A 13,386-nucleotide genomic window follows, 5' to 3' on the forward strand; every position below is an offset into this window, starting at 1 on the left:
GAAAACTGCATTTTTGGAGTTACGTTCCTCTGGTTCTCATGCGACGATATAATATCCTCTGTAGCTACTTAAAATAACGACTAAGTATTAATACATGATATTACAGTATTAGTGCGTTCAGAAGTATTGTGCAACATAATTTAAGTTATATTTTTTCAAATTTGGAGTTGAGTATCGCAAGATAATATTTAGTATGCCTTATCGTTAACTTGCTTATTTTTGCACTAATTACGAATATAGAATAGTCTTTGAAGATCTGTGATATTTTGAATGTATAATACTTATTCATCGGATTTTTAATCGAAGTCTTTAATGAACGTATTAGATTTTGTAACGTATGGATATTATTTGAGATATTTTTAATATGTTACTTGTATAGAAAAAAAAATACTCTTGCGATGTATGGAGTTCTATGATAAACTTTGAAGGAGGTTAATGGACAATATAAAATAGGTTTTTAAGAAGATGCTAGGAACAGTCTTGGTTGAATTGGTTTCGCATAAGATAGTCTAACGGAAAGTTTTCATTTCTACGACGAAGTTTTGAGTAACTTGAGGTATAGAGTTAGTTAGGTAATATGTTTTTGTTCTGTTTCTTGAATTAAGAGTTTGGTTTTATAATTTTATAACAACATTCTGACATACAGCACAGTAAAATAATTAACTTTATAGTATTATATAGATAGATAGATAGATAGATAGATAGATAGATAGATAGATATAGTATGCGGCAAAACAAACAGTACTGAAATTCGCGTACAAGTGGCGCTCATACGGTGTGGGGCAGCGTCTCACTGCAGGAGATTAGAGTGGACGTCTACTGTATTGCACTGGAGTGTTAGCTATGGCATATGAAAATGAAAATTTCATCAGTAACATATGGTTCAGTGATAAAATGCCATGTGTACTCTGATCGCCACATCAATCGACAGTTGATTATTGGCCCTGTCTTGCGGCTTTTACCGCACGAAAAATCTGTCGTTATTAACAACAATGGATGCAGCAAGACGGAGTTATTGCTCACACTGCAAGTGAGACACTTATCCTTCTGCTCACAAGAGTTTGGACATCGCTTGATTTGTTGTGGGACGGATTTTCCATATCCTTCCCACTTCCCTCACCTCATGACTCCAGATGCCTACATACGGGGTATGCTGAAGAAAGCATTTTTCCGATCAGATAACTTCCTACCATTATACCGGAGTTAAGAGAAAAGATTCGGTCATTTGCTTTGTAATTCAGCAAACCGTGTTCACTAACATGTTCATCGATCTGCAGGACTGCTATGAAGAATATGTGCAACATAATGTTCAACATTTTGAACACATGATGTACAGGAATGATTCCTTGTAAATTTACAATATGTGTTGAGTAACATTTAGTTCACATCCAATTGACAACCTTTCTTATGTTTCGTTATGTTGTACAACAAATAAATAAATGTCAACGATGTGATTTCAGTACTGTTTGTTTTGTCACATATTGTATATATATACAGTGCGTTCCACGAATAACACTAAGGTCCACCTCCTGAAGAAACCAAGGCAGATAGAAACATGAAACTTTTTGGAACCTTCAAGGAACTTAAAAGGCAACATTATGCTGAGAAGGAGAATCCCCCACAAGGGGGGCTAAAGGGGGTTACTGGGGGTAATTCAAAAATTTTGAATAGCAACCCCCATCGTGTGGTACCTCGTTTGAAAGGTAATCACGAGTAAAGACCACTTGTGAAAATTGTAAGTTGCTAGCATGTCCGTAGCCAACATGGCGGCCATCCGTAAAGGACAGTCGAAGTGCGTTCAACGAATAACACTAAAGCTCGTCTCCAGAAGAAACGAAGGCACAGATAGAAACATGAAACCTTTTGGAACCTTCAAGGAACTTAAAAGGCAACATTATGCTGAGAAGGAGAATCCTCCACAAGGAGGGTTAAAGGGGGTTACTGGGAGTAACTCAAAAAATGTGAATAGTAACCCCCATCGTGTGGTACCTCGTTTGAAAGGTAATCACGAGTAAAGACCACTTGTGAAAATTGTAAGTCGCTAGCATGTTCGTAGCCAACATGGCGGCCATCCGTAAAGGACGGTCGAAGAAACATTGCAAACCTGTAAGCAGAGAGTAACATAGTATGATTTGGAACATACCTCATTAATGCAGGAGATGCTCGAAGTGTGCACCGCCCCTTCCTGCCAGTAATGTAAACGTTGGACGAACTCCTCTCGAACACGGGTAAAAGTCATTACCGGTATAGAATGACAGGCATCAACTATGCGTTGGCGCAACTCCGCAATGCTGTTCGGCTGCGTGCGGAACACTATAGTCTTCAAATAGCCCCAGAGAAAAAAGTCGGGTGGAGCAAGGGCTGGCGAACGGGCTGGCCATTCAATGGTGCCGCGACCACCAATCCATCGTCGCGGAAACTCACTATCTAAATAGTCACGTACAAGGCGGTGAAAATGGGCAGGACAGCCGTCATGCTGAAAAACGGGCGGAATCTCTCCAAATTCTTGCGGATTCTCTTCCATTGCCTCGACAATCAACGGTGCAATAAAGTCTTGCAGCAGCGCCAGGTACTTCTCACCCGTTAATATTCCATCGATGAAGAGGGGCCCGATTATGTGATTACCTAAGATACTCGCCCAGACATTCAGCGACTCTGGGTGTTGAGTGTTGCCTTCACGAAATACATGAGGGTTTTTGTCACACCAATATCGGCAGTTAAACCTGTTGACCTTGCCATTCAAGTAGAACGTACTCTCATCGCTGAAACACACGTTTGTCAGCACAATGGTCCTACGTGCGAATGCCTCACACATCTGCTCACAAAACTCGATACGCATATCGGGATCATGTTCACTTAACTTCTGGACCATATGTAGTTTGTATGGATGGAAGGTATGTTTTTTTAAGATTCTGTATGTCGTTGTGCATGACACACCACACGTGTGAGCCACAGTTGTTATGGACTGTTGAGGATGCACATTCAGCTCCGCCAACACTTGTATCTGTGTTTCTTCCGTAGCAACACTAGGGTTTCGAGGCTTTGGGGCATTGGTCACACTGCCTGTCGTAAAGAATTTGATTAATAAATGGCGTACAGAAGAAACACTAATTGGGTTGCGCACATTTTTTTATTGAACAACCGTGCTGTTGCACTGTACGAACGATTCGTAGCACCAAAGAGTAACACAATTTCAATTCTCTGTTCAAGAGACCACATTATGTATGCAATGTAGGATGGTCAAACGCACCAGCACAAACACACGTCTACGTCCTTCAGACCTACTGTTCCGGGTTGTAATGTAGTGCACTGTTGGTCGGAAAAGCACATCTGATAGTGGTGCACGAGTAAACAGAGTAGCTTTGCTAAAGTACGTGTGTCCAACACCAAAGTGCCACCACGGGCAACTCGTCGTCATGAACTACAACTCCTCGTCCGTAAGAGTAGCAGTTCGACAGTAGCGCAATGGTAAAGTGTTGGTTCAGTACACGTGCGGTCCGGGGTTCGAGCCTCGGAGGGTTCAGATTTTTCAATAATATTATGGTACTCTCTTTTCTATCGGTTTCAGTTCAATTTGCATATTTTGTATTTGCAATACTGTTATAGTGTTAGTTGTGTGGTATGTGTATTGTGAATTCGTTCCGAACTAGACCTTCGTTAGACTTTAGAGTTTGTTGTGGACACGGTCTGGTCTCTATACGCGATTACTTTTCTAGCGAGGTACCACACGATGGGGGTTGCTATTCAAAATTTTTGAGTTACCCCTTTAGACCCCCTTGTGGGGGATTCTCCTTTTCAGCATAACGTTGCCTTTTAAGTTCCTTGAAGGTCCCAATAGGTTTCATGTTTCTCTTTGCCTTCCTTTCTTCTGGAGACGAGCTTTAGTGTTATTTGTTGAACGCACTTCGACCGTCCTTTACGGATGGCCGCCATGTTGGCTACGGACATGCTGGCGACTTACAATTTTCACAAGTGGTCTTTACTCGTGATTACCTTTCAAACGAGGTACCACACGATGGAGGTTGCTACTTAAAATTTTTGAATTACCCCCAGTAACCCCCTTTAGCCCCCTTGTGGGGGATTCTCCTTCTCAGCATAATGTTGCCTTTTATGTCCCTTGAAGGTTCCAAAAGGTTTCATGTTTCTATCTGCCTTGGTTTCTTCAGGAGGTGGACCTTAGTGTTATTCGTGGAACGCACTGTATATACTGTATATATATACATATATTTGAAATGGCCAATATCTAGGTACATAATACAATTAATATTTTATAACATTTTACATTATATTATGGTTAAAATGCAGGGTGTTTCAGTGAGATGTTTCAGTTTTTAAACAGGTATGTTGATATTAATTACAATGTACTCACAACCAGGTGTAAATGAGAGGTTAACTCAGGGAAATAGTTTATAGTGACAAGATGTGCTCGAAATGTCTTTTCTTTCCCTGGAAACGTTTCATAATGTTACCCGTTTCGTCATATTTGTTTATTGTTTGTTTCGTCTGTGTTGTTTGTCCGGAATTCCTGGATGATACGTAGCTTGGTTCCGTAAACTCTGTTCTTGAGGTAGTCCCACAGAAAATAACCCACTGACGTCAAAAGTTGTGAAATTGGAAAGAAGTGAAATGAAATCTTTAAGTTTTACGTCCCATGATTATACCGATAAGACTAAAGGAGACGGTGACGATGAGAAATGAATGACATGGCGGAATGAATAAAGTGGGAGGAAACGGGAGAACCCCGAGAAAATTCACGAGCACGGTGTTTGTCCACCACAAAGTTCACACGACGCGAAGTGGGATCGAACCAGATACCCCAAGCACTGGAGTTGAACGCTCTATCACTGAGCCACCGCTCCCCCTTGTGGCCTTGGTGTCCTCAAATCTTTAGCGATATATTAATGCTCGACCTTTTCTCATTAATGTAGTTGTTTCGATCTTTTCCACTAACTGTAAAGTTGTCCTTCGATCAGGAACATCATGAACACTATTCAAGTCGGTGAGCTCTTGCGTGGAGGTAATAGAAATGGTAAACCAAGAAGTCAATATTTCTTAACAATAAGCACCTGTTAAATTTGTCATTTTAATTATTTAATTATTTATGACAACAAATAACAATGATCGATATGCACGAGAGCGTAGATAAATATACAAATGATATCGAAGCTTGATTTTGTGCATCATTTCAATCTAGTATTTTGTATGTAAATATTTTGTGTACCAACTGTGAATGCAGAGTTACAACTAGATATAGGACATCGCTCTAAAACACACTTTATTTTGTTTTGAACTTTTGATATAATATGTAGAAAATTTATTACATACGTCTTTTTAGTATTATGGTTGTTCAGCTCAGGCACCCAAATTTTAGCAACTTTTAAATCTTTCTCGTATATCTACGATTCCTGGAATTGTGTCTGTACCACAGTTCATGTACTTATTTGCTGAGAAGAACGTTAGCAACCCAGCAAATATCTGTCTAGTACTTGCTTCATTTCTATATTTAGACATTATTTCAGTGTTTCTAAAATACGGTTTTTAGAAAACCAAATCGGGAATTTCTTGATATATACCTCAAGTGAATTGTTCTTAATCATTAATGATTACTATTGAAGACTAATAATATAATGTTGTGCTGTAATGAATAGAGATTCTTTAAATAGAGTGTCAGTTTCCATCGTTTTAGGGAAACGAAGAATGTTTTCTTCATCTTCTTCCTTCAGTGTAGCTCCTCCCTTCAGTGCTAGTGAAAAAACGAAGTGTGTAGTGAGCAGTGTTTGCTAGTTAGTGTTCGAAACAACAGAGCAAAGAAAGTAGTTACAAACAGAAATACAAAAACTAACTTACATCACGTAAAAGTAGTGTCCATTAATGGAACGGTGCTTATCTTTTAAACATCCATCAATCAGAACTAGTTTAAGAGTGAATCCGAAGAAATATTAGTGAGATTTGGTTAGTCATCATGTTAAGATAATGCATTTATATTTCTTAAAAAACTTGCGACGTAAAAACTTATAGCTGAAATTGGACTCTTTCTGCTTCATCTAATAACAACTGCTCTACATAATTTTGCACATTCTTCGTAAACCCTGCGAAGAAACTGTTATAATATGCAGTGGATGTGAAATTATTATAGTTTCTAAAAACAGTAAATTAATCATACATTCAGGTAATCGCGATCATGTTCATGTAACTGGACTATATGATGCATCAGCAAATGCAATATAAAATCGTATTTTCGTTAAATATTCACATGATGTTCTTTTATATAATAGTTTTTCGGTATTTGTATTTTTTGTTTGTATAATAAATTCAGGTAGGATGTAATTATATGTAATTGCGTTTTGCACTTATAGTCGTACAATAAATCTATTCGTATATATTTTGTAACTTGCCATATTATAATACCTTTTGCAAATGCATGAATAATATTTTGAAAAGGTTATTTAATTTTCATTTGAAGTAAATTTACGGAACATATCGATATGCTTTCTTGCATGTTTAATGTATAAGTTAAACTACAATGGCAGTGGTAGTTACTATATTGTCTATTCGTGATTGGTTATAGTCATCTCTTCTTCGATATGATGATCGGTATCTTACAATTGACTACATTTTACTATGAAGTCCTATCGATTGGAGCTAAACCAACTTATATGTAATACCAGGATCGAACCAAGATCTCACTGTAATTGCAATATGCTATATTTGGTGTTTGAATCCAGGGCAGTCGAATATACTTCGACTTAATTGGTGGTACAGTCAGAAACAATATTAAATATGGGTTGGAGCTATCATTTCTTATATCTCCAACCTATTCTTAATATTGTTTCTGACTGTACAATGTTATATCTAAATGTAAGGTTTTCCTTTCTCAGTCCAAAATAAGAAAATTGAATTTCGGAGCTTATAATAATAAGTAGACGTCCAGTTTCAAAGGCTAAGTAGATGGGACAAGTTACGGTGTCCAAGGATCGAACCAATACTATATTATAACTGAATGACACCTAATCATTTTGGGGAAACAACCACAGTTATATCAATATCAAACCTATTTTAAGCAGTAGGTCCTGACTCATATAACTTCGATGTTGTAAAAGAAGATTATACTCTAAATAACGAGTGAACTAATCAATTATTACCACTGAAATATCATAATTTCTTACGTATTTTTTTTTCAAATTAAGAAAACCATTTTAAGTAAATTTATAACATCTAAATATTACTGGCAGAAAGGAAGAAAGAAAAGTTTGTGAAAAACAATGCTCTAATCTTCAAATGATTAAAAATAAATTAGGTAAGTACAATTGTGTTGATAGGAAGCATTTCTTAGAACAGAAATACAAAAGATATGTATGACTGCTTACTATTATATTGTAAAAGCGATTGTGAGCAGGTTTATTTTAATTGATTAGTGAGAGATAAAAAAATCTTTATCTTTTCTGAATCTAAAGATGAATTTAACATCAATTCATCTTTAAAGATCTACTTTGTATTTTCCAGGGAGAAGATTTTGAATTTCAAGAGTTGGTTGTTAATGATTGCTTTTCTTTACCTTGCCTTAATAGAGCGTCATGTCATGCATTAGAGTTTGGATATGTATGTGAATGTACATCAGGATATACAGGTTAGTTGTTCTCCAAATAGCAAGACTTTCTTTCTTTCTGTCAAACCAATATATTAAGAGAATAATAATTGTAAACTTCAATTTGGATAATGGTAAATTTACAGTATTTTAACTAATTCTTGAATACTGTATTGCTTATTAGATTTCAGTTAACTTTGAGCGTGCCCTAAAATATGCAATGAAGATGGTTTCTTGCTTGGAACTTACAAAAATTGAAGTAGATTACCTTTCTTTCTCTACAATTTTCAAAATTGTAGTGAATAGAAAATCAACATAGTTTAAAGAAATAATTGTCTAGCACTTATAAAATTCTATAAGGAAAAAAAACGAAAAGAGAAAAGAATAGAAAAACACATCTGTGCTTTAAAGTATTGCTTATTGTTGAATAATTTTGCAATTATAATCATAGACCATGATTGCAAATAACTCCATGATAATGGCTTAGAGATATGAATAGATAATTTCCCTTGTATTTTGCAAACATTGATTTGCGTTAGTTTCAAAATTATTGAAATTGTACCAAGCTCGTAGGTTCCTCTTTGCATCTTTTTTATTGCAACATTTTAGACATGAAAACGACCGTTTCAAAGTTTTGTTCCCTACAATTGTTAAGTTTCCTTTAATTTACTGTTCTCCACTTTTGTAAAAGATTAAGATTTGAAAAAATAGATAACTATTATATGGCAGTTTCTTAATAGTAACTAGTTTGGTCATATACTTCAGAACAACAAAACCACCGAGTCCAAAATTGTACTTTTCCCTGATCAGCTCTGATAGAACTTCATCCACAGTACATACTGCACGCGTTGCTCCTACATACACTTTGAAACCATATTAAATAGGCCTGTCTTTTATAAGGTGTTTGACACCCATACCTATCAAGTAAAGATCATCACGTCATCTACACTGTGGTTTTGTTATATCGTGATATTCGTCTGAAAATTATTGTTTAAGGCTGTTCAGAGTGGACATATTCTTGCAAATTTATCCAAGCTATTGGTGCAGTCTTTGAGATGAATGTGAGTCAAATCTATCTCTGTTCATTGCATTTGCAACTGCAATGTTATACATATCTTTCCTTTATTTCCAGAATAATCTTGCAGTGCTAAAGTTGCAGATAGACACTCAGAAGTACAAGCATTTAATTTCATCAGTGGAGATATTTCCTTGACGATTCTATTGACTAGCCTCTTAGATTCAGTTACTTTAGTATCAATGGTGCTTTCAGAAAAAAAAAGTTCTTCATCAAATAATTCTTTTTTCTGTAAGGTTGATGCAAAATTCCATGAAGAGGCATGCAATGAGCAATTTTCGTCCACGAGCATACTTAAGTTCCCTTGCTCGATATTTTACTGTTCACATCTCCAGCAATAAAACTCTTATTTATCCCATATTTATTTAACAACCGATTCTTGAATTCATAATAAGGTATCAAATCATTACTATTTGCATCTGTCCCTCCTATACCTATTTTCCTAACGTCTCTTAGAGGGGACAGTAATAATGTAACCACTATGGTATTTTCAGGTTATGTGATTTAAATCATATAAATATGTCTATTTATTTGCATATCATTAGTAAACATGAAAATAGTAATTTAATAATCTCAATATATAGAAACATTCTTTAATGTTACCTTTTCACAGACAGTTTTAAAGTTCACATGTAACAGAATGTCCTGCTACATTTTCTTCTCTTTGCACATCATTCAAACAACAATGTGACCGTGTCCTGCAATACTTGTGCTTAAAGTGTGACAAGATACATAGAATGGACAACTGGTGTGAACTATTGAAAACTTTCGAAATTTAGTGTGTTTTCTGTGTGGGACTCGTTTCGAATATCTGGATTAAACGTATTTCCTTGTTCTTGATTCTCCTACTTAACTCTTTCCTATGTTTGATATTCAATGTTGAATAATGAAAAATACATTTGGAATAACTATTCCTGGATCAACAGAAACTTAAGGTGTATATTCGTATGTTTACATTTATAGCACGTGTCTTTAAAAATTTTAGTAAGTTTTTTAAAAAATAATTTATGCTTTTTTTCTACCGCCAGGTATAATCTGCGAAATAGAAATAGATGAGTGCGAATCACAACCTTGCTTCAATGATGGCGTTTGTATTGATCAGATAAATAATTACACGTGTATTTGCCAAGATGGATTCACTGGTAATAATTGCGAGGTAACTGGTCTTTTTTATAAAGTAATATCATTTGAATAGAGAGAGTACTAATTGTACTAAAGAATTATGCATACAAATAAATCAAGATTTCAGGCACACACTTTACCTACAATAATATAATAAAACTACTTCAGTTGAGTTTGTATACATGTACCTTTATTTAACTCAAAAACTGATGGACCGATTTCAATTATTTTTCAAAAAATATCCCGGATTGACTTGAACGTCCTTCATAACTGGGTGAGAGGGGTGAAAAATATTACTCTCTAAGCGTATTACTCAATTTTTCCCTACCCCTACAATATACAAATTCATATAAAATATAAATAATTAAAACATTCAAAGAATGCATTAAATTTAAAATATTGCATTAATAGATAGATTCTGTGTTAAAATTTCCGATTGATCTTGAGAAACATATTTTAGATTTTCACTTTTCCAGATTGACATTGATGAATGCGCAGAAGCTCCATGTAAGCACGGTTCTACATGTGTAGACAACTTAGGAAGTTTCACCTGTGAATGTATCGCAGGATATACAGGTAAGACGATCACTCAGATATGGTTGAATTTGAATTTATGGTTTTACGCAGACTTTTCCCCATAAAAATTTGTCCGGGCGGGCAAAATAAAAATGTGATGGGGCTAATTGGGACACTATTAAAAGATGTATTTACTAAAGTAATTAAATTTCCTTTCTATTAAGACTTGAAATTCCTGTCTATTATTTTTTAAATCAGAATCAGTACAGACTGTTGTTTCTCTTTTTCATATGTCGTTCTTGTTGTTTGACCAATGTTAATTTTCTTCCGCACATAATTTTAAATAACAATTTATAATTAACATCTCAATTTTTTCTCTTTGTCCTAAGAAATAAATACTGCTCTTATCTCGTATTAATTTAACAATATACTTACTTTGTCACTGATTTCATGGTGCTTATGGAATAACAAGTGTGCATCTAAAAACGTCTTTCTCTATCTCTTTCTTTTTGTCTTTTAAAAGAAAACCTTTAATTATAGTCATTAAAATTGTACTTCTTATAAACACCCTTTTGTTTACTCAACTGTGTACTCTTTGGCAAATGGTTATTGCCATCCTTAGCACAGATCTTTTCAGAGAACTACTATTGTTTGATTGGTGATTCTACAACATATGCACTTCCAATAGTCATTTAACTAAATTCTCCTTACACTTTCAAGATTTTTATTTCTTAGTACTAACTGATAATTTGTGAATTTGACAATTTGTAGTTAATGATATCTTTATTTATAATCCTCAACGTTTTTACGATTGTATTTAATTTTACATCAGTACGAAGCATAATAGATCAAAGAAAACTAACACCATTTCAATTTTATCTAAAGAACGTTTGTATCATCTGATCCCACAAATTTAAAATCTGTACTTTACTTGTTTTGATAAAACACTAACACTGAGAAAAAGTGCAACTTTTTCCGTGAAAACCCTCACTTAGTCATCCAATAATTGTTACATTTTAGTTTTAATTGTATACATTTACCACCCTAGATCACGAAAAATGATTGATTGAATTTTATTCCGTAATTAGACACAGAAATCAATTGTTGCAACGAATTCAGTCAACTTCTTTTCTTGCTCATTTAAAATTGTTGGTCTCCATAAAACTTTTAGTCCGTGTGTGAAATGAACCCTTAATTGAAATCTTTTCCTTCACTACAACAAATAAATTCATGTGCTGCTTATGATCGTATCAATATTATACTATTTAAATTTAAGTTTACACTTCTTAGATATACAAATTTACAAATACAAATTTGCAAATTTACTTTTCTCCTTGGATATTATGAACGTAATGAGACATGAGGAAAATCACTTCTGATAGAAACTTTTACATTTTTCTTTATTCAAATTACTTCTTTCTTACATAATATTAACCTTTAAACGCCTATTGATGCACATCTGCTTCATGACCTTAAACCTTCATAGCTCAGCCCCTAATTAAGGCACAAAGATAATTTTGATATCAATGTGTTTGTGAAGGTCGAAGCTTTTCAAGGACATGCATTTTATGTATGTGGAGAATACAACGGCGGAGAGAGGGAAGGGTAAAATTCGTACTTTTTTGTTTTTTCATCAGTTTTTTTTGAGAGATATCCTCCCATCCCCTTCGGAATGCAGTCATAAAAGTTGGTATGCGAAACAATAAGGTAGTACACTAGTACCCTGCAAACAACACTCAAATCTATGGAACTTCCAATCTGCATGAAATATTGATGGAGCTATGGAGCTAGTGAAGCTATGTCAAAACTTTATCTACTGAACATTCGCCTATTGTAGCCTAAAGAATAAATTGTTAAAATGTTACAATAATTACATTTAGAAATTTTTGTATTTTAATTTGGATTGCAATTTGTTAATAAAAATTATCTTTCAAATGTTAAGTCTGCATTAAAAAATACTATGCTCTTACTCTACAGACAAACTTCTGTCTTCAGACGTTTATGAAATAAATTGTTCATGCGACCAATGTTAGTACTACTAAACAAAACATTTCTCTATTTCTTCATCTTGATATCTGCTTTTGGTCAGGTTTTACTTTTCATTTCTGAGTTTTATTTCAAACGTAAAACCAAAGAAGATGCTTCTGTAGTTTATAAATTTTGTCTCAGAGTTTGATATTACGACATGTATAGTATTATGACATATAACTCTTATTGATAAATTTAAAAATTTTAGAAGTAGTGGAACCGAAATGTGTTAATGAACTTTAGATGTAGGTATTTTACGTAGAATTTGTTTAATAACATTTCTACTCAAAATACTAATGCCAGTATTGCGTAACTGAAATATTTCTTTTAAGATTTCTTGGGTTGGAAATATTCAATTATAATACTAGAAAATTTCCTTTACATCGATATATTACGGAAAGCAATGATAAATATTTTCAGTGAAATTTGTTGTAAACCATCATCGTAAGTATTCTGTTGTCATTACCAGATTAATCGCCACAAATTAAGCATTTGTTTTGAGCATTATGATTCTCAACAAAACCGTTCGTTTTGATGTAGCAGTTATGCGCATATTATCCATCATTGTAAATTTTTCCTCCCGCTCCCTTTTTTCCTTTCAAATATAGCCATTATCAAGTCCTTTGGAGTATAGTTTCTTCACAGTGTCCCAATCAATTTACTTTCTCGTTTTAGTCTAGGAAAAAAACATAATATTTAATCATTGGTATTTCATTTTACCCAGCTAATATTTTTCTTTATTTTTATATCTAAAACTTGGAATTTCTCTCATCTTTTTTCTTTCATTGTCATTTCGTAACTTCCACAGTTTAGTTTCGTGCATTTCAATACTACTTTTGAATATCAGAATATGATTGTTTTTCTGCAAGTGGAATGATTCTCTAAACTAGAAGCTATTTTGTATCTAATATATTGCCATCTGTGCACTTGCAGACATCCTCGTGAGCAGAATTTTTCTCTATCCTTAAAATATCTTCTCACTTTTAATGATGTCTGCAGACGAACAAATGAAAATATTTAGGCTTCAATGTGGACTTTCAATTTAGAGGATCAAGATAGG

The 13,386-nt window shown here is 34.3% G+C and overlaps 1 protein-coding gene across 5 annotated transcripts in view; it reads left to right on the top strand.

Moving 5' to 3' along the window:
• The window catches only part of LOC145686217 (sushi, von Willebrand factor type A, EGF and pentraxin domain-containing protein 1-like), a 290,964-nt gene that overhangs the window by 197,640 nt on the left and 79,938 nt on the right, over positions 1-13,386 (top strand). For all 5 annotated transcript variants that reach the window (XM_081759278.1, XM_081759275.1, XM_081759276.1 and 2 more), the window contains exons 20-22: positions 7,504-7,627; positions 9,689-9,816; positions 10,259-10,358. In XM_081759278.1, coding sequence (XP_081615404.1) covers positions 7,504-7,627; positions 9,689-9,816; positions 10,259-10,358 — 352 coding nt within the window. The remainder of the gene's footprint in view (positions 1-7,503; positions 7,628-9,688; positions 9,817-10,258; positions 10,359-13,386) is intronic.

This window comes from Thermobia domestica, chromosome 5 (genome assembly GCF_964235325.1).
Source record: "Thermobia domestica chromosome 5, izTheDome1.hap1.1, whole genome shotgun sequence".
NCBI lineage: Eukaryota > Metazoa > Arthropoda > Insecta > Zygentoma > Lepismatidae > Thermobia > Thermobia domestica.